General features: G+C 40.3%; 1 protein-coding gene across 1 annotated transcript; it reads right to left on the bottom strand.

Annotated features, from left to right (window-relative positions):
- Positions 1–3,564: 3,564 nt before the first annotated feature.
- On the bottom strand, positions 3,565–19,450 carry LOC134806403 (sensory neuron membrane protein 2-like). The gene is made up of 10 exons (XM_063779667.1): positions 19,307–19,450; positions 18,506–18,663; positions 14,537–14,681; positions 10,046–10,211; positions 7,566–7,657; positions 6,309–6,520; positions 5,875–6,000; positions 5,298–5,484; positions 4,691–4,816; positions 3,565–3,794 (listed from the first exon to the last, which is right to left on the bottom strand). Exons 1-10 carry the CDS (start codon positions 19,418–19,420, stop codon positions 3,570–3,572), a joined length of 1,551 nt encoding a protein of 516 aa, XP_063635737.1. The 5' UTR covers positions 19,421–19,450; the 3' UTR covers positions 3,565–3,569.

The following is a 19,450-nucleotide window of genomic DNA, read 5'->3' as shown; positions in this document are numbered from 1 at the left end:
GGATCGGAAACTATTATAGCTTGATTATAGCTTGTCGCTGAGCGTTTTCCTCTTGTTTTATCATCCTACGATGCCAATTAAGTAAGTACGAGTAGCTAACTAGGTATATGTTGACACTGAAGGTGGTATAACTGGTATGTGTTGAATTAGCAAGGGGAAATGAACATCAATGCCGAATTTTGAGTTACAGAGAATCGTGTTTAGTGTCGTTTAAAATTAATAATTCAGTTTGAGCAGATAATTCTTTGTCGTGTCTGTGCTAATTGTGCCATTGTTATAAACAGGTTTCACCGACATGTTTCGACCTTCACTTGAACATAAAAATATCAGATATTGTAAATATTTAATAGCTATTTGTTTTACAAGGGGGCAAAGTTGTTGTTTAACCGCTCGTGCTAATATTGATGCCCGAGCAAGCGAGAGATTCCAAAATTAAAATTGGAATATTGAGCGTTTGAGGGTTTCAAGGCACGACGGTTAAACAAATTTTGGCACCGTGTGAAACACAAAATTGAGAGGCAATACTCGTAGGTGTAATACATTTTCTGTAGCCACTTTTGTAGAGTGGCAAAACCGCCTTTGGAGTTAAACTGTCATTTAGATAATATGTCGGAGGAATAATGCTCTAAATGAGGAAAGCATAAGCGGATTCTGTGGTGAAAGTAACGCACTGATTATGAAATTTCTGCTTATTCATTTTTTGTCGTTAAAAAAAAATTACATTTAGCGCCACTTGCACCATCCCACTAACCCGGGTTTAACCCGTTAAGTAACCCAGTAACCGTTAACCCGGTATCAAATTGTACTGGTAGCCAAGGTAACTCCAGGTTTAACCGGTTAACCCCGGGTTAGTGAATGGTGCAAGTGGTCCTAATGTAAGTTATCGTTATTTACATATAAGTTATATTGTATTGTTTTCGAACTTGGCGTATATTTTTGTTAACTTAGGCGAACTTAGACGAAAACTAAAACAAATATTATTAAACCACTGCAATGCGAAAAAACAATTTTTTACACGGTATCGATTAAAACGAATTCATGCAGCCAGTCCAAGGCACGATAGACACGCCACTGTCATGGTTAATTAGACAGTATCATTCATAATTGACAGTATATGTCACCCAGAGACAAGTCAAATATACAGTGTGTAAATTAAATACGGGAGAATATTTAACCTTTTGGACGCCAATAACGGATATATCGGCACCGCAGGTCCAACGCCAAAGACTGATTAATCCGTCACAGACCACAGAGCAACATAGACTTACGTGCATATACATAAAGTTCAATTTCAGTTTTGACACTTCCGTGATGTGGCGTCCGAGTGACAGCTTTTTGTGTTTGACACGGCGTCGAAAAGGTTAAACGGTGCCTAGCATAGGACTTGAGAAGTAAATTAAGATAATTTTTGCTTAGAAATACCATGAAAATTTTAACCATACAAAATAATTCGGGCCGCAATGTAATGCCACACAAGTTACACTATACGAGCTTTTTAAAGTAACTGTCAACGCTTGTTGGCGTTAGGTACTGTAAAAAGCTCGTATCTCGTAATGTCATGTCATGTAACAGTGGTCCGACGGCCTTTGACGTGTACCGACCTACTAACAATGCGATGACAGCGATGTATGCAGCTCGGGTGCGCGCGACCCCCCCGTCCCCCTCGTCGAACGACTGTATAGACTGTGGTTGTGTCATGTTATGTCTTGTAATGTTTGCAGTAAATTTTCAAAAAATAATTCCGGAATCATAATTAAGTAGGTATAACATAAAAAAAATATGGTTGTCTGTAAAGTCGGTTTACGGACGATAATTGTGTCGCTTAACTTCAAACTCGGGTTAATCCATTCGACCCTCTCAGCAAATATCTACCCTATTACCTTTTCTTAATACCAAAATCGCATAATCTGACAGATGGATTTACCCGAGTTTGAAGTTAAGCGACTCAATTTTGCGTGATAACGTCATAAGAAAACGTCGCCGTAACGTTACCATGGAGATCCGTCCACAACGTTACCATGGAGATATGTCCACAACGTGACACTTTTCGTGCATGCTACCGGTATTTATCGATTTATCGTTATCACGTCAAAAAACTTGTTGATTCATGATTACACGGATAAATTATATATCTGGTTTAATTTATGCAAGGGGCATTAGATTTACACACTGCATAGATCACTAGCCTACATACAAACAAATTTTATCATTATTTAAATGAAATGAAATATATTTATTTTCAGGTAAAGCCAGACCGAATATATGATCACGCGCCGTGTTGCGGAATTTCACTGGGACTAATTATTCCATACTATACTGATCTGTCACCTTATGTGCACCCTATACATGAGTATAACATTCAGGGCCTCCTGACAATGATCATATAACTGGTCAGGCTTTAACAATTTAGTGTCAATGGAAAATATACCTTAAAACCAGCACACACAGCTGCGAATTGTGATGCATTACGTAACCCGCAGTGTCAGGGAGGGAACCGACGGAACTTGACACCCTTTGCCCCCTTCTTCTCCTCATTGAAAGTCGCTAGACTTCCAATCGGAACACTCCCACAACAGAAATATTGTGGCGTCGCTCTCTACTGATGTGCCGTTTCCAAAAATGCGGAATTTCCACATTGAAACTTCTCATATTATTGTAAGGGGATCGACGTTTTACTTTTCCAAAATGAAAGTTTACTTAATTACCTATGAAATTTTTCTGAAACTTCTCGCAATTTGCACATCTGTAAGCGTCACGACGGAAGAAAGTTGCATCCAACCAAACTTTAAAATGATTGGAGGTAGCAGCAACACTCTTAACTATTGTAATAAGGTTTACCGATGGACAGAGATGGATGGAAGGATGATTGGATGGATGGATGGATGGATGAATGGATGGACGGATGGATGGGTGGATGGATGACTGAATGGATGGATGGATTGAGTGTGGCTGGTACCACATACCAGACTTTACTGTTGACTCGTCCCTATAATTATATCTACCTACATAATTTCCCTCAATGGTCGTGTTATCTGGAATATGGTCATCTAGATTAATCTACAGGGAATCAAACTACATTAACTGAATTGTTGTGGAGTGGATTGGGAAATTACGAACAGAAGCCGGAAAATGGCTATTCACCAAAAATTGGAAATAATGACCGATCAAATTTTAATAGCGCGTTTTATGTAGGTACATGGTGTACGTGTTGTATTTCTGAAAATTTTATCATTACGAGAGCTATGGTCATCTGTGAACGAGATTGGCGTTTCTATCATCACTATGGTGTGCAAACTGAGTGGACGGTAGGTATCAATTTATTTCTGTCGTGTACCTAAACGAAAAAATTAAATTGGTTCGCCGATGCCACGTGACTTGATTCAATGATGCCCGATAAAATTAGGTGGTGCGGTATTTCAAATTTCATCCCACCCTACACAATTAAATTGACCATTTAATCAGATTGTGCTAAAAATTGTCTTATCTTGACTGGCGTTTAGACCGCATTAACTTCCTAATGCTTACTACTCTGTAGCAAAGGTGAGTGGGAAAAGAAAATTCGACTAAAGTCACTGCAATTTATTACCATTACCAGTAGCCGACAGCACGAAACTGACAGAATTAGTATGTTGTCCCCTCATAGGGAGAGCGCCGCTTCTCGCCAGCTTGAACAGACTGGCTAGTAACACTAATATGGCTATGGACAATAGGATCCAGCGCGCCATCTCCACGTATCCCAGCAGGGTGTGGGACTGCTTTAGCTCCTGCTGGATTTCTGGCGGCAATTCTGCGCCCTGCCGAAATAAGCAAAGGAATTATAAAAATGGGGATTTTTTCTTTTCAACCCTACGATGTAGTTAGATGGTGCCCTCCAAATGCAAAACGTGACCTTAAAAACTATTTTTTTATAAAAGTAATAATGCTGGTTATGTGCAAATCAGCAAGTTTCCTAGTGATTTTGTCTGGGGAGGTTTCACGAAAATATTTTTAGAATACTCGGGTAACGGCCATCGCTATAATATGAGAGATCCATTGATAATTGAGGTTATCGATACATGAACTACTACTGGTACTACCGTTATATTAATACCAGTTTGAGGGAAACTCACTAGATGGCATTTAAATAAAAAAACAATGACATTGTCCGTCACACATAACATAAGTCACGCAAGCGCCCTGCGCCGCCTACATGAAACAGCAGGCTCAGGCATACATTTTCGCCGTGCGGGAGAAAGAGAGGAGAGACGCATTACGCCGTCTCGAGTTTATCATTTTTTCCCCACCTCAAAAATTGCACAGCGCCGCTAAAGAAGTTTTCACTTCAAAAATCATGAGGCAGGCTTAAAAAGACTTTCAATGTAAACTATTTTGAACATGCTCAGTTGTTGATCGGTCGTGACCGCGTCCATTAGTATTTTCAAATAGCTGTCTCCTAGTAAAAGGACGCAAGTGCCGCAACCATCCCCTTTTGCTTGTTTTTTCGTATTTTTTTCTCATAATTTTGTAAAATACTTACTTTTATTAAATAAATGTTTTAGTCACGTTTTCTATTTGAAGGGCTATCTTACTACACTCCACATAATAGGGTTCAAAACAAAAATCCTCATTTGTTCGGCTCACGGCTTAAGTTTGTTTTAGATTTTGTTCTCCAGTTTGGATCTTTGAAGCAACCTAAACGTGAGCTATGTACCTCGTCGATCCAGAGCAACGGGAACACGCCCGTGCGCACGTTTTCCAGCTGCGAGATCCCCTGCATCTGCCGGAGCTCGATGTTGAACTGCAGACGTCTGGCGCCTTTCAACACAACGCCGGTTATCTGAAAATACAAGCTACTTTTAAAAATATATTTTTGATACCTACACACTTTTGCTGACGATGACTGTATTTTCTTCTTTACATGTCCATCAAGTACTCCTCAGGAACTTCGTACCTAATAAGCCTATATGTTTGTGTTGGTGACTGCATCATCAGCTCCATGTGAGCGTACCTATTAATTACATTGCATTACGGAATGATGACAGTCTTCCTTTAAATTCATTCAGATATTGAGAAGTGGTTTAAATTAAAGTTACACGATTTGAAGCACATATAATAATGTTGACTAAAAAAGTGACGTTTCATGTTGAAGAAATGTTACTTTTGACAATTGATATATCCGGTAGGAAATACTAGGAAAAGGGAATGATCCTTGTTGGGTAAAGATTTGCCGGTACTCCAGCAGCTCCTCGGAAGCGAGGTAGCAGAGCGGCAACGCAGCCTGCTGGGTTATACTGCCAAGAAAAGGGAATGATCCTCACCGGGTCAAGATACACGTAAGTGTTGTGCTTCTCTTTATCTGGACTGATGCCTCCAGCGAAGTACTCTAGTAGTTCCTCGGAGGCTAGGTAGAAGTGTGGCAACGTCGCCAGCGCCGGCGCGCCCTGACAAGGCTCTAGGTTCAGAACGCCCATCAGTAGGCAGCCGTCGTGGTTGGCGCTCCAGTTCCTGGAAAGAACACTTGCCTACTAAACTGTGGGATACTAAAGTTGGATGAAATATAAGACGACTAGCGAACGCCTTACTAAAAGAGTGAAATCATTATTTTAGTAAGGGAATTCACTCTATTTGCATATAACTTATTACCTATTACTGTACGACCTGTAAGTAGGCATAGGTATATTTCGACCCGGCCCGGCTTCGCACGGGTTAACAAATTATACACCTAAACCTTACTTCCTCAAGAGTCCTTCTATTGATAGGTGAAAACCGCATGAAAATCCGTTCAGTAGTTTTTGAGTTTATCGCGAACAAACACACAAACAGACAGACGCGGCGGGGGACTTTGTTTTATAAAGTGTAGTGATTACTCTTATAAAAACAATAAAAAATACATACTTTCTACAGAAGCACTTGTTATCCCGGTTCGCAGTTTTAGCTGCCAGTGCTTCTTCAGCTATTTCGTAGTAGATGGCGTTCATGTCGAAAATGGTGACTGGGCCGACCAAATTGACGAACAGAGATCTAAAAATAAGTTTTTTTTCTAGTATTTTTGGAGTATTTGGGGACAGCTGTCATGTAAATATAAAATTTGCATATTTTGCGATAAGATTATAAATTGTGTAAAGATAGAATCGACGGATTATCGGTATCGTAAATCGGTACCGTAAAATCAAATAACTTTATGGATTGTTAGTTCAATTTACGATTAGTGCTTATATGTATTAGTACGTGTACAACATAGGTTTTAAGTATTAATTTGATATTTAGCTAGTTCCCTCAGGTAAGTGACTTCTGACATTATTACTTCAATCAATAAACTACTGAGCTACCTGCATACTTCGGGTTCAAAGGAATACAGCCGTTTAGGAGGAGAGTCCTCAACCGGTGGGAAGACGGAGGCGTCAGACCCGTTCAGCTGGTTACAGTACGGGTCCCGCCAGCTCATCTCCTTCTTGCCCTTGTAAGAAACGATGTGACCGAGCTCCTGGATGTCTTTTGTACCGCGCACCATCTGGTATGGGCCGGATTCTGTTAGATTCATCTGAAGAAGAAAGGGAATGAAATTGATACCTAGGTAGGTGTCTGACGCTTAACGCTCCTTCACTAATACGTCATTTTATTTAATTTTATATTGATTAGTTAAAAACTATGACCGTTAATGAAATTATATCGCGGTAGACCCGTTTGTGTAATTAAATATGAGTACAAAACGCGAGAGTTTTAAAGTGTTATATGACCATTACTAAATAGCTATAAGTTATATTTATATATACCTATAGGTTCTGCCCGCTTATCGTTTGCCTAGAATTAGTATTTCATTAGCTATTTAACTTTCATCGTTATTTCCACCCCCCTTTTCACTCGTTTAAAGGGATGATTTCGCCCCCCCTACCCTATGTCCCCTAAATACCCTATGTCCTTATGGCCCCGGGACTCAAAATACACACACACACGCCCACACATTCACATTTACCTACTACCTACCATATGTCTACCTACCACCTCTTTATTCTGATAACATATACGGTGTGGAAAGATAAGTCGGGCCCTGGAGGGAAACTACCTTAAATCCTTAAGCTGGCTCATTTTACTTAAAGGAGACATTCCTTTATTTCCTCGCCCGGTACTCGAACCGACTAAAAATTCCAAAAAATAAACACTCGCAATTTTATTACACTAGTCGATACAGTTAATGTTAACGATAACATTTCTGCAAGATACACAAGGTCTTACACTATAGTCTGTCGTACAAAATATCCATAAAATGTAATGTTTAGTACTCAAGGTTTTTTTTAACAAGCAAAATTGAAGAAAAAAAGAAAAATCTTTGAATGCAGTTTTGTTTCTTTTTAGAAATAAAGGAATGTCTCCTTTAGTTTCCCTCCAGGGCCCGACTTATCTTTCCACACTGTATATAGCTAATTGACAATATATCGAAAAATCGTAAAAAAAAACCCAGATTATTTAGTTTTTGGCTCTCATCTGGGTTATAAATGGATTTTAGTATTAGAGCCATCCGCGTTCGCTTACCGACAATTCTTTTTTTTACTTATTTAATTAATTTATAAAACTGACTATTTACTTACATGACTAAACATGGAGAAGTAAAAACCGTTTCCATCTTCAGAGGGACGCATTGAGGCAGGTTTATCAGATTTAATTTTTCCACATACTAGACCTGGAACAAATATAAAAAAATATAAGATGAGGCGACATCACGTCTTTGATAGAAATTAAACCGTCATCCGCCTTTTTAGGGTTCCGTAGTTAACTAGGAACCCTCGCCATGTCCGGCTGTCTGTCCGTCCGCGGCTTTGCTCCGTGATCGTTAGTGCTAGAAAGCTGCAATTTGGCATGGATACATAAATCAAGCATGGCAACAGAACGATAAAATAAAAACTACAAAAGAAATTTGGACCATAGATCTACAAAATATGAAAAAAATCGTGAAACAAAAGCTTAATAAATACTTTCAATGAAAACTATAGCGAAAATGATCGGCCTAGCCGTTTTTGAGTTATTGCAAAAAAACATCTCTTATTATTAAAAATACATTACATAGCGCTGCGAAGGTACTCTCTCATAAATAAATATGAAATATAAACATGCTTGTAATGTACATATTATATGATACTTACTAATAGCCCCCGTTTGGCCGTTTAGCCTGTTCCGAAAGAATGGTAACTACGAAATCCTACACTGAGCATGGTCCGACATGTTCTTGGCCGATTTATTATAAAATGATATAATTTATTGTTCAACAAACAAACAATCTGAAATACTTATATAAAACTACTTTATAATAAAATTAATACTTACCTAAAATGAACTAAACTAATCTAAATGAAAACACGTCTAAATAAGGCCCCCGCGGCATTGTGACAAAGATGCTGGCAGCATTCCCTCGCTGAATGGCAATGCTATGCGCTGCGAGAGAAAGCTGCTAGCTCTCTGGGCGCCGGTAAAATCGACGAGCTTTTTGCATAGTTCTTTGCAGGAACATGTGCGCTTGGACCCCACGGCCCCAGTATCTCCCAAATGCCACAAAGTGGTATTGGGGGTCGAGACCTTTATTAACAAACTTTTTGCTTTCTAAAATAGCATCAACAAGTTGAGAAAATACGACAAATTTCGCTTTTCTCCAAAGCTCCTAAGAATTTTTGCGACGCCTGCAATTGAGGCCGAGGCGAATAAGCTTTTCATGAAAATTGCGCGACTTATTAATAGGTACGTAGTACCTATTTTGTGAGATCGCTATAAGTACTTATTTTCGTACAAAGTTCCAATCACGCTCTACCTCGGATCGGTGCGTAGCCAACGTGCAGTCGTTAAAACTAGAGATGCACCGGATATTCGGTTACTATCCGGTATCCGGCCTATCCGGCCATTATTTTAATAACCGGCCGGATACCGGATAGTTACCTACTATCCGGCCGGATACCGGATAGTAACATTGCTTGATTTCGGAGTAAACAAAATTGGATTTAATAAACAGCTAGGCACGGACATAATCCCACTCGTTATTTTATTTTAAAACAATTTAATCATTCCACAGACATGCACGCGCACTCATTTCGAGCCTAGAAATGAGTCTGCGCGAACGTTCACAATTACGAAACAGGTCAAAATCTGCGCCGAATATTCGGCGGCCGGATACCGGATAATCGGCCGAATATCCGGTATCCGGTATCCGGTATCCGGTATCCGGTATCCGGCCAAACAACTATCCGTTGCATCTCTAGTTAAAACGCTCCGTAGTTCGCTACGGAACACGAAACACAACTGTCACTGTCGCACTAGTGGCGAAGAGTGACTGAGAGAGATGACTACGATACGCTACGGATCGTTAATGCACGGCACGTTGGCTACGCGCCCTGGGATCAGTGTGTTCTGCGCTATTTATTTATAGAAGATTATTAATGAATATTTGATGGGAGTTTATTCGCGGATACATTATTTATAACCCGTAGCCGATTAAATGTTTCTCTTTAGAGAATATGTGGCAAAGTAAATACGTTGTGATTATAAATAACATTATTATAATAGAAACTGGACAAGTGCGAGTCAGACTCGCGCACGAAGGGTTCCGTACCATTACGCAAAAAACGGCAAATATCACGTATGGGATGGGACGTATGGGAAATATCACGTAATTGTATGGGAGCCCCACTTAAATATATATTTTATTCTGTTTTTATTATTATTTGTTGTTATAGCGGCAACAGAAATACATCATGTGTGAAAATTTCAACTGTCTAGCTAGCTATCACGGTTCATGAGATACAGCCTGGTCACAGACAGGCAGATGGACAGACGGACAGTGGAGTCTTAGTAATAGGGTCCCGTTTTTACCCTTTGGGTACGGAACCCTAAAAATGAACAAAATAAGAGTTGAACATTAATTTTTAATCGCTCAAATACCGATATATTTTTTTTTATAATTATAATCCTTTATAATTATAGGCCTTTGCCCAGCAGTCGGACACTCCTATAGGCTAATTTAAAAAAAATCCAGAGAGGTGATGAGGGCTTTTCTATATATCTATAGTAGCAGTATCATGCTCACTTAAAGCTGAGTTTCCCACACAGTTAAGGTGGATCCCATCGAAGAAGAGGTCTCTGACCTTGACCCGCAGGAACGGGTCCGTCAAGTTGGTGAACATCTCCCCTAGCGCCCCGTTGATCATCCCCGCCAGACTCGGCATCAGCTCTTGGACTTCAAGCAGAGCCGCCTGAAACATAACTACCATAGTTAATACCCGAGGGCTACAAAAATTAGTTTTCCATAATACGTAAGCAAAATATATGACCGCGGTCGTCCCAAATCGAAAGTAGAAAATTGCTGAATGTATCTGTAAAATAAATCGCATTGGATAGGGACTTTGCCCAATACAAAATAAAAACAAAATTATGTAGTTGATTTGCGAATTTTAACTACTTATTCAAAAATCTCCCATATTTTATAAGTATATAGGCAGTTTAACGTTCTCGGGGGAGCCTCACCCCTAGAGAACGCGTCCCCAGGTGGCGGATAGGGGAACACTCACCAGGTTCTTTCTCTAAGAATCTGGGGGGTAGGAGTGAAATTAAATAGCTTCCGCGGACCAACAGGCCGGAGATGGATACTTCGATACCAAACCCCTGCAGAGAGCTTCTTTGGCGTAACTAAAGTAGAGGTCCATGCAGTGCTGAGTGTTTAGGCTGGAGCGCTCAGAAGGGATGGTGGCGGATGAACCAAAAAACGGTCAACGGCAGCGCCCACACCTTAGTGTAAGATACAGCCTTGGCGTCAGGTGACAACCGGCCGTAAAACTTAAAGTCAACCCACTCCTCCTCGTAATATGAATAAAGGCAAAACAAAGAGAGTGATTACTGCTAGGGCGTACCCCGGAAGCGACGCTGGAAATGGAGATGCGAACTATGCGAGTCAAGAAGATAGTGCTAGGGCGTCCCCCGTAAGCGACGAAATGGATGACAAGAACAAGAATTCGCATACCCAAATACAGTCAAACATTAGGCTGGCCACGTGGAATCTCGGCACCCTTACCGGACGAAGTCAAGAACTAGCAAAAATAATGCAGGCGCGAAAACTTAATATATGCTGCCTACAAGAGACAAAATGGAAAGGCTCAAAATCACGGGATTTGGGACTTGGATATCAGCTGTTATATCACGGCACCACCAACACAAGAAACGGAGTAGCCGTGGTACTGGACTCGTACTTGAAACAGCGTGTAATTAAAGTAGACAGAAGAAGTGACCGACTTATATCTGTAAAATTGGCCATGGACGGACAACCACCCCTGAATGTCATATCAGCGTACGCCCCGCAAACCGGATGTACAGATACCGAAAAGGATGCGTTCTGGGAAGACTTTGATGACCTGCTCAACTCGATCGGTCCAGGAGAAGTAAAGTACATCGGAGGCGACCTCAACGGCCATGTGGGAAACCGCAACCCAGCGTATAGGACTATTCAGGGAGAGTCTGGATATGGCACACTTAACAAAGATGGGGAACAAATCTTAGAATTTTGTATGAGACATAATCTGGCAATAATTAATATATTTTTCAAGAAAAGCATACAACATTTGATTACATACAAAAGTGGAAATAAAAAATCTCAAATCGATTTTATTCTAGCTGATAGGAACATGCTTAAAACCTTTAAGGACTGTAAAGTGATCCCTGGAGAAGCGCTTACGTCGCAACACAGGATTTTGGTTAACAGTATAAGGCTTCCGAAACCGATAAAATTTATTCCAAACAGAACCCCAAAAATTAATTGGCATTTACTTAACACCGAAAAAGGAGGCAACCTACTAGATACACTTCGGAAAAAGATGGTAGAAGATATGGAAGACAAATACACTACAGCGGAAGAGATGTGGTCGCGTTTCGAAGAGCTATGTGTAAGAGAAGCCAAAACAACACTTGGAGTATCAAAAGGTAGTCTAAGCACCAACAAAGATCCCACATGGTGGAATGAAGAAGTGAAGGAGACTCTGAGGCGTAAAAAAGAGCTCTTCAAACAATGGCAGAGCACAGGACAAGACACCGACCATATTGAATACAAAAACGCTAAGAAGCTGGCCAAACGCATAGTAGCACAAAATAGGGCAGACTCTAGAAATCGCTTCTACACCAGACTTGAGAAAGCCACTAACGATAAAGAAGTATTTAAGCTCGCGAAACATCGACACGGTGCAAGTCTCGACATCAAAATTAACAAATATGTCAAAGACGATAACGGCATTTTACTGACCGAAAACGATAAGATCAATCATCGGTGGTGTCAATATTATCAACGCCTTCTCAACGAGGAATTTCCGAACAAGCCCTTAAGTGCTATACCAACAACTGCTGGACCCCTCGACAGAATAAGTGTGCAGGAGGTTTTGAATGCCCTTATGAAAGTTAAAAACCACAAAGCAGTAGGGCCAGATAATATACCGGCGGACGTGTGGAAATACCTTAGACCTGTGGCAGGAGAATGGCTTGCTAAACTTTTCAATTTAATCCTTATTTCGAAGAAGATCCCAGATTCATGGCGCCATAGCATTCTAGTCCCCTTCTATAAAAACAAAGGAGACGTCAGTGACTGCAGCAACTACAGAGGCATCAAACTTACTTCTCACACACTCAAAATTTGGGAACGCGTTCTCAACAACCGTATAGGCCAGCTTGTTTCCATATCTGATAACCAATTTGGATTTGCGCCAGGGAAAGCTACAACAGATGCGATCCAGACCATAAGAGTCCTAATGGAAAAAAACCGGCGTAATAGGGAAGACTTACACCTTGTGTTCATAGACCTCGAAAAAGCCTTTGACAGGGTACCACGCAAATTAGTGTGGCAGGCTATGAGGTCACAGCTAATACCCGAACACTATATATCCCTAATACAGGACATGTATGATCGCATCAGCACGCAAGTTAAAAGCTTAGCCGGACTCAGCGCACCGTTCGAAGTAAAGGTAGGAGTGCATCAGGGATCAGCACTTAGCCCATTCCTGTTTAACCTGTCTATGGATTATCTCACTAAAGATATCCAGTCCTCTCTCCCGTGGACAATGCTCTAAGCAGACGACATTGTGCTCATCGACAAATGCGCGAACAAATTAAATGCCACCCTCCAGCAATGGAGACAAGCGCTCGAGGACAACGGTCTGCGCATCAGTCGATCCAAGACCGAATATCTAAAATGCAGCTTCAGTGACCAGTCAATCCCAAGCGCAGACATCGTTATTGAAGGACAGCCAGTGCCTAAGGTTGATCAGTTTAAGTACCTCGGATCCATGCTGACGACAGATGCCAACATAGACGCAGACGTCACCCACAGAGTAAACGCAGGATGGTTGAGATGGAGGACCCTAACCGGGGTACTCTGTGACAGCCGCATGCCAATACGGCTAAAAGGACGCGTCTACAAAACCGCAGTACGACCGGCATTAATGTATGGCTCCGAGTGCTGGGCGACCAAGAAGAAACATGAACAGAAAATGCACACCAATGAGATGAAAATGCTGAGGTGGGCAGCGGGAGTGACGAGACTGGACAGAGTCCGAAATGTATATGTACGAGGCTCTTTTAAGGTCGCTCCCATTGCAGAAAAGATGGCTGAAAGCCGTATGAGATGGTTCGGACATGTGATGAGGCGTGACGAAGAGTATGCAGTCAAAAAAGCCTTGGCCATCCCAGAGAAAACGAACGGCAAAGGGAGGCCGCTTACCACGTGGTGGACAACCGTTACCAAAGACATGGAGCGGGCGCAGATCAACACATCGACAACCCAGGACAGAAAAACCTGGCGCCTTCGTACGAGGAGGGCCGATCCCAAATAACGGGACATGGCAAAGAAGAAGAAGAAGATAGGCAGTTTAACAATAAAACATAAAAAATTATAATAGGTACCGTAAAATGGAGTGAGTAGGGACAAAACTGACATTCAAACCTCGATAAAACTTTATTTTTACATGTGGCAAACTGATTTTTATACATAATAAATGTTGCGGTCGTTTGAATTTTAGTTTTTTTTTATGATTTTGTGTAGTTCCATTTCATAACTTTAAAGATACATACGAAATAGTAGGAAATCCCAGCTCAGCCCAGGGATTTCGTACTAAGGTGAGTTTTGAAAATTGTTGCATCGACACTTTGGGATTATAAACATTATAATAGCTTGATTTGTTATTAGAATATATAATTTACGTAGCAGTAGCCTGTAAACACCAACTCACCCCTCTGTCATCCCTCCTCACCCAATTCATAACCCAACTGCCCTCGTAATCCCTACTGACCCCATTTTACGGTACATAGGTATTTGTGCAACAAGAGAGAAAAGTTCGATATTTCTTCGAATGCTTATCTTGAGTCTTGAGTACGTCACGTCACGCTATTGAATCAAATTTACACTAAGACCCACTTTCATCAATAAACGGGGTTAACCGGTTAAACCTGGAGTTACCATGGTTACCAGTACAAACTGACATTAGGGTTAGTGAGATGGTGCAAGTGGGCCTAGGGGGACATAAATAAGTTGGTTTCCTGCCCTCACCATGTAAGTGAAGTTGATGACAGTCACTTCATCGTCCTCCGTCAAGGAGCCCGTCTCCTTCTGGTCGAATACGAAGGTCTTCTTCAGCATGTACTCCACCGTGTCATTCTCACCGTAGCCGAGAATTGTCCTCTCTCTGTATTGCCTGGAAAAATAATTCTCGTAAAACACAACTGATATAGGTATTATATGTACACGTGGGGAATGCAATCCCGCATGATGAATTCCATCCCGTTATTTCGCGGGATTCTCATTTTCAGTCCCGCTGGATCCCGGTATTCGCAGGATCCCGCAAGTTAGTATACAATTTTACGAATTGGTACTAAATGTGAAGGTTTAAAACAACATAACATTGTTTGAACATAATGGGCTTTCCTGCGGCAGAAGCGCCGGACGCATACCTAGACACGCCAGCATCAACGATGTCATCCGAAGGGCCCTTGTCAGCGTCAAAGTCCCGGCCATACTCGTACTCGAGCCCGTCGGTTTGGCTAGGGACTATGGCAAGAGGCCCGACGGTATGGCGTTGGTGCCTTGGATGATGCCACGGCCTCTAGTCTGGGATGCCACATGCGTTGACACCCTCGCGCCGTCCCACCTTCCGGGCACCAGCAGAGATGCTGGTCATGTCGCGTCCATGGCAGAAGACCTCAAACGCCGCAAATATGCTACCCTTGGCAGTAGTTATAATTTTGAGGCGTTTGGGGTCGAAACGCTGGGGCCGTGGGGGCCAAGCGCGTGCCGTATATACAGGATGCGCCTTATAGATGCAACAAGGGACCAGAGGGCTGGCCAGCCATACAACGTGGCAATGCGGCCAGCCTTCTGGGCACACTGCCCATCGGCAGCGACTTGGGGGAGTTTTTTATTTATAGGCTCTTTATTAGAGTAGTCGCGCCTCTCCGTGTAACGCGAGTGCTCGCATAGGGAGCATTTTGCCGCCTATAATTAACATGATTTTTTGTTTAATATAATAACTAAATCATCAGGGATAAAATGAATCAAATACTGTTAGAAAAAGTAACTTATGTTATAATTGTATTCATAATAGTACATTTAAAAAAAAAACAGGATTCTTAGGTAAAATTTTTCGAATTTTAACACGGTCTTTGCCTTAGCTGACATAAAAAAAACAAATATTGATATTTTTAACAAAATAAACGTTTTGATTATCTTCTATATACATTTTAGCAAATCAGTCCTGTTACATGGGTATACAATGTACGTTGCACAGTAACTTTGCACTTATATTGTGCTCTTTTTTTCAACCGACGAAAAAAAAAACGGAGGAGGTTCTCAAGTCGACGCGTATATTTTTTTTTTTTTTTTATGTATGACCACGCATAACTTTTTACAGAGGTGTTCGATTTTGATAATTATTTTTTTATTGGAAAGGGTATACCCCAAAGTTGGTCCCATATAAATTTGGAAAAAAAAATCCAACCTTAAGGGTAGGAAAATAGGGGATGATTGATTTTTTCACTCACCGATTGTAACGTATTACCACGCATAACCTTTTACAGAGTAGTCGTAATAATAATAAAAATTTGGAAAAAAATCCTACCCTAAGGGTGGGAAAATAGGGGTAATTTATTTATATTACAGAACATAATAGTTAAAGTAGGATTATTAATATAACAGTTAATAGCTAAAGCAAGGTAGGTAGCTATTTTAAAAGTAATCAAAAATTAAGCATGTAATAATTTGTATAAATTATAGCCACAGAAAATTATAAAATAAAAACTTTTTAACAAAAAAAAATAACCGCCGAAAAAAAACTAAAAGGAAAAAAACCCGGCACTAACACGAAACGAGTCGACCAACAAAAACAATAGCACACTGAAAAGAAAAAAATAATTATTTTGTCTTCAATAACGCAAGTGAATACCTATGAACTATGTATATACATACTTCTGAAATCAATCACACAAATCTGCGTATTTATATATTTACAATCTGTTATTTTTGGAGTCGGTGCCAGCGTCAAACAAACTTGAGCACCTTAGTGAAGCACCTGCACCGACTCCAAAAATAACAGATTGTAAATATATAAATACGCAGATTTGTGTGATTGATTTCAGAAGTATGTATATACATAGTTCATAGGTATTCACTTGCGTTATTGAAGACAAAATAATTATTTTTTTCTTTTCAGTGTGCTATTGTTTTTGTTGGTCGACTCGTTTCGTGTTAGTGCCGGGTTTTTTTCCTTTTAGTTTTTTTTCGGCGGTTATTTTTGGACCTTCTATTTTCCTTGGACGGGCATAGTGCAAATAATGTATCTTCTCTACCTGAGGGTGTATTTTGGTGTTCAGATGACACAAAACAAGAGATTTGGTTCCCCAATTGTTTCTGTAAAGTATTTACGTTAGATCTTTTGATTATATGTGGTATGAACATAGCTCGAAGAATTTCTTTCAAAAAGGTTCGTCACAATAACATGTGCTTAGTAATTAAAAAAAAAAATTAGAATAAATTAAATAATATTATCTATTATTTTTACTTTGTTAATATCAAAACAATATTAAACTTAGTAAAACCTATTCATATTTTGACTTAAGAAAAAAAACGGACCCCAAATTTACTTACGTGAGTAGTCGCGCGGTGAGCAATTTGCCGCCATACGCGACACAGCGGCAGCAACATTTGCTTCCTGCAGTCACCCATGCACGAAATTTCTCCAAATTTGGAAAATAGAGAGTTAAAGAACAAGGGGGGCAGCTAATAGGACGCATGGCCTTGACAAACGAACCATTTTCAAGTAATCACAGTTTTTTCGCCGAGGGCGGCAAAATGCTCATAGCGCGAGCACTTTAGGGTTAAGTTTACATAATATTTAGTTTAGATATAGTTTGTATTATTATTTTTAAGCTAATTTAATGTTTTATATTTATTTAATAGTGTTGTAATAAATCCTTTACATATAACATTGATTGTTTTGAGGATCTATCTCTATAGGTATACAGATGATGAAGGTCATGCTAAACATTTATTCTCCGAGGTCAAAAAAGACATGGCAGAACTTTAAGCTGTTTCATAACTACATGTGAGTCGCTTAAATTCAAACTCGGGTAAATCCATCTGTCAGATTATGCGATTTTGGTATTAAGTAAAGGTAATGGGGTAGAGATTTGCTGAGAGGGTCGAATGGATTTATCCGAGTTTGAAGTTAAGCGACACATTTAGAAGAGCTAACTTTTTTTCGAATCTTTACTTCTCAAAGTAATCTGAATCGAGATGCAATTTTGTTTCCCTTACACTTTTTGGTTGTTACTGTCCACATCCTAATAGCAACGTTTGCATTATTATGGATATGCTACTAATACCTAAATTGCTTGAGGTTGCATTTATTTCCGGAAAATCCAGAAACGAGTGCATTTACTGTAGAATTTGTTTTTTATTTCGTTTTCCCATTCTTCGTTTTGTATGAGAATTTTAAAACACAGTAGGATAAGGCATTATTAAGTAAATTTTATCACTTTGGTGCCAATGAGTTAATGTGATTTACTAAATGAAACAATAATACATAAGTAAGTTCGAACAACTCATTGGTACAAATCCGTGAGATTTGGTTTGAAAGTTTTACCGCTAGGCCACCGACGCGCTTGGAGTGTTGGGAGCGAATAATCGTGCTCAGCGCTATCAGTTCCTCGAATACCTCAAAAGCCACTTAATAATCGAATTTAAACTGTTGTGAGACATACTAATATTGAATAATTTTACGGTTTATACTCACTTGTTTTTAGTCACTCGCGCGACATGTTTTGGAGAGCCTACACATACACACGATACACGGCCGTCGTGAACGCTGCTCGCACTGTTAGTGCTTGAGAAATGAGACCTAGGCTACCTAGGTCGCGCGAGTAACTAAAAACAAGTGAGTCTAAACCGTAAAATTATTCAACAACTGAATATACAAAATACTCAAAATAGGTACTCGAAATTGATCACCACCATCCATGCTCTTACTTATAGACGTAGGGCCCGATCTCTTCAAGCTCGGGCTTGGCGCCGGCGCTGATGTCCTCGGCGTTGGTGACGTTAAACACGTACACCTTGAACGTGAGCGGCATCGGCAGCTTCCGCCACTTGTCGAACATCTGCGAGGACGGGTCGATCTGCACGTTCTGAAAAAATGCGAGAATACCTTGATATCTCGACCAACACCTAGAAAGACTCGCTAGCTAGGTGGCTGGATCAAGGTTAAGATGCAGAAGGCGGTAGTCTTGGACACGGCGTGGATAGTCCGGCGGTTCCTCTCTCTACGGCCCTAACCACCGGCAGCCCTACTGCTCGGCTCTAGGTAAGTTTTTTATACGTTTATAAGTACCTATTTTGGAATGGAATTTGTCTTTTTGGGGTTATAGTACTGGCATAAGATAATATACCATAGCAGTAGATACGATTCTCTCTTCCTATGTTCTACTGACAAACGACTCTTGTCAAACTATAGCTATACCTAAACTATAAAAAGAACACCTCAGCATTTTTTTCAAGCATATTAGCCATATTTTGCGACCTTCACCTTAAACAACTTTTACTATGGGACTAACCCCGAATTGGCGAAAAAAATTGGGTACCTACTTCATTCATTTTGACTGATCTGATGTCGATGTTTTCTATGAGTGAACAAAAAAAAATTCGTGATTTCGGTATTGGAACCATAGTAAAAGTGACTCCATATGACCGATATACTTCATTACGAAAAATTTGGCTAAGGGTTGAAAAAACACCCCGTATAGTAGGAATTATCAAGATTATACTAATTACCTTCTGTATTTGACTTCTTACAATCTTCGGTATGCCCCACGTCGCAAGTAAAATCGCCAACATCAGCCCACACAGCGAAATAAAAAAAAACAATCGCAATTTTTTTCCAATCATTGTACAATCTACAATACTATTCGATTTTAT

Source organism: Cydia splendana, chromosome 3 (assembly GCF_910591565.1).
Source record: "Cydia splendana chromosome 3, ilCydSple1.2, whole genome shotgun sequence".
Lineage (NCBI taxonomy): Eukaryota > Metazoa > Arthropoda > Insecta > Lepidoptera > Tortricidae > Cydia > Cydia splendana.
The sequence above is the reverse complement of the archived record's forward strand: the minus strand, read 5'-3'. Positions and strand labels throughout refer to the sequence as shown.

Coding starts and splice junctions, on each gene's coding strand:
- LOC134806403 (XM_063779667.1), bottom strand. CDS start 19,420: ATGATTGGAAAAAAATTGCGATTGTTTTTTTTTATTTCGCTGTGTGGG. Junction 14,682..18,505: donor ATCGGGCCCTACGTCTATAA/GTAAGAGCATGG, acceptor TTATTTTTCCAG/GCAATACAGAGAGAGGACAA. Junction 10,212..14,536: donor TCATCAACTTCACTTACATG/GTGAGGGCAGGA, acceptor GTTATGTTTCAG/GCGGCTCTGCTTGAAGTCCA.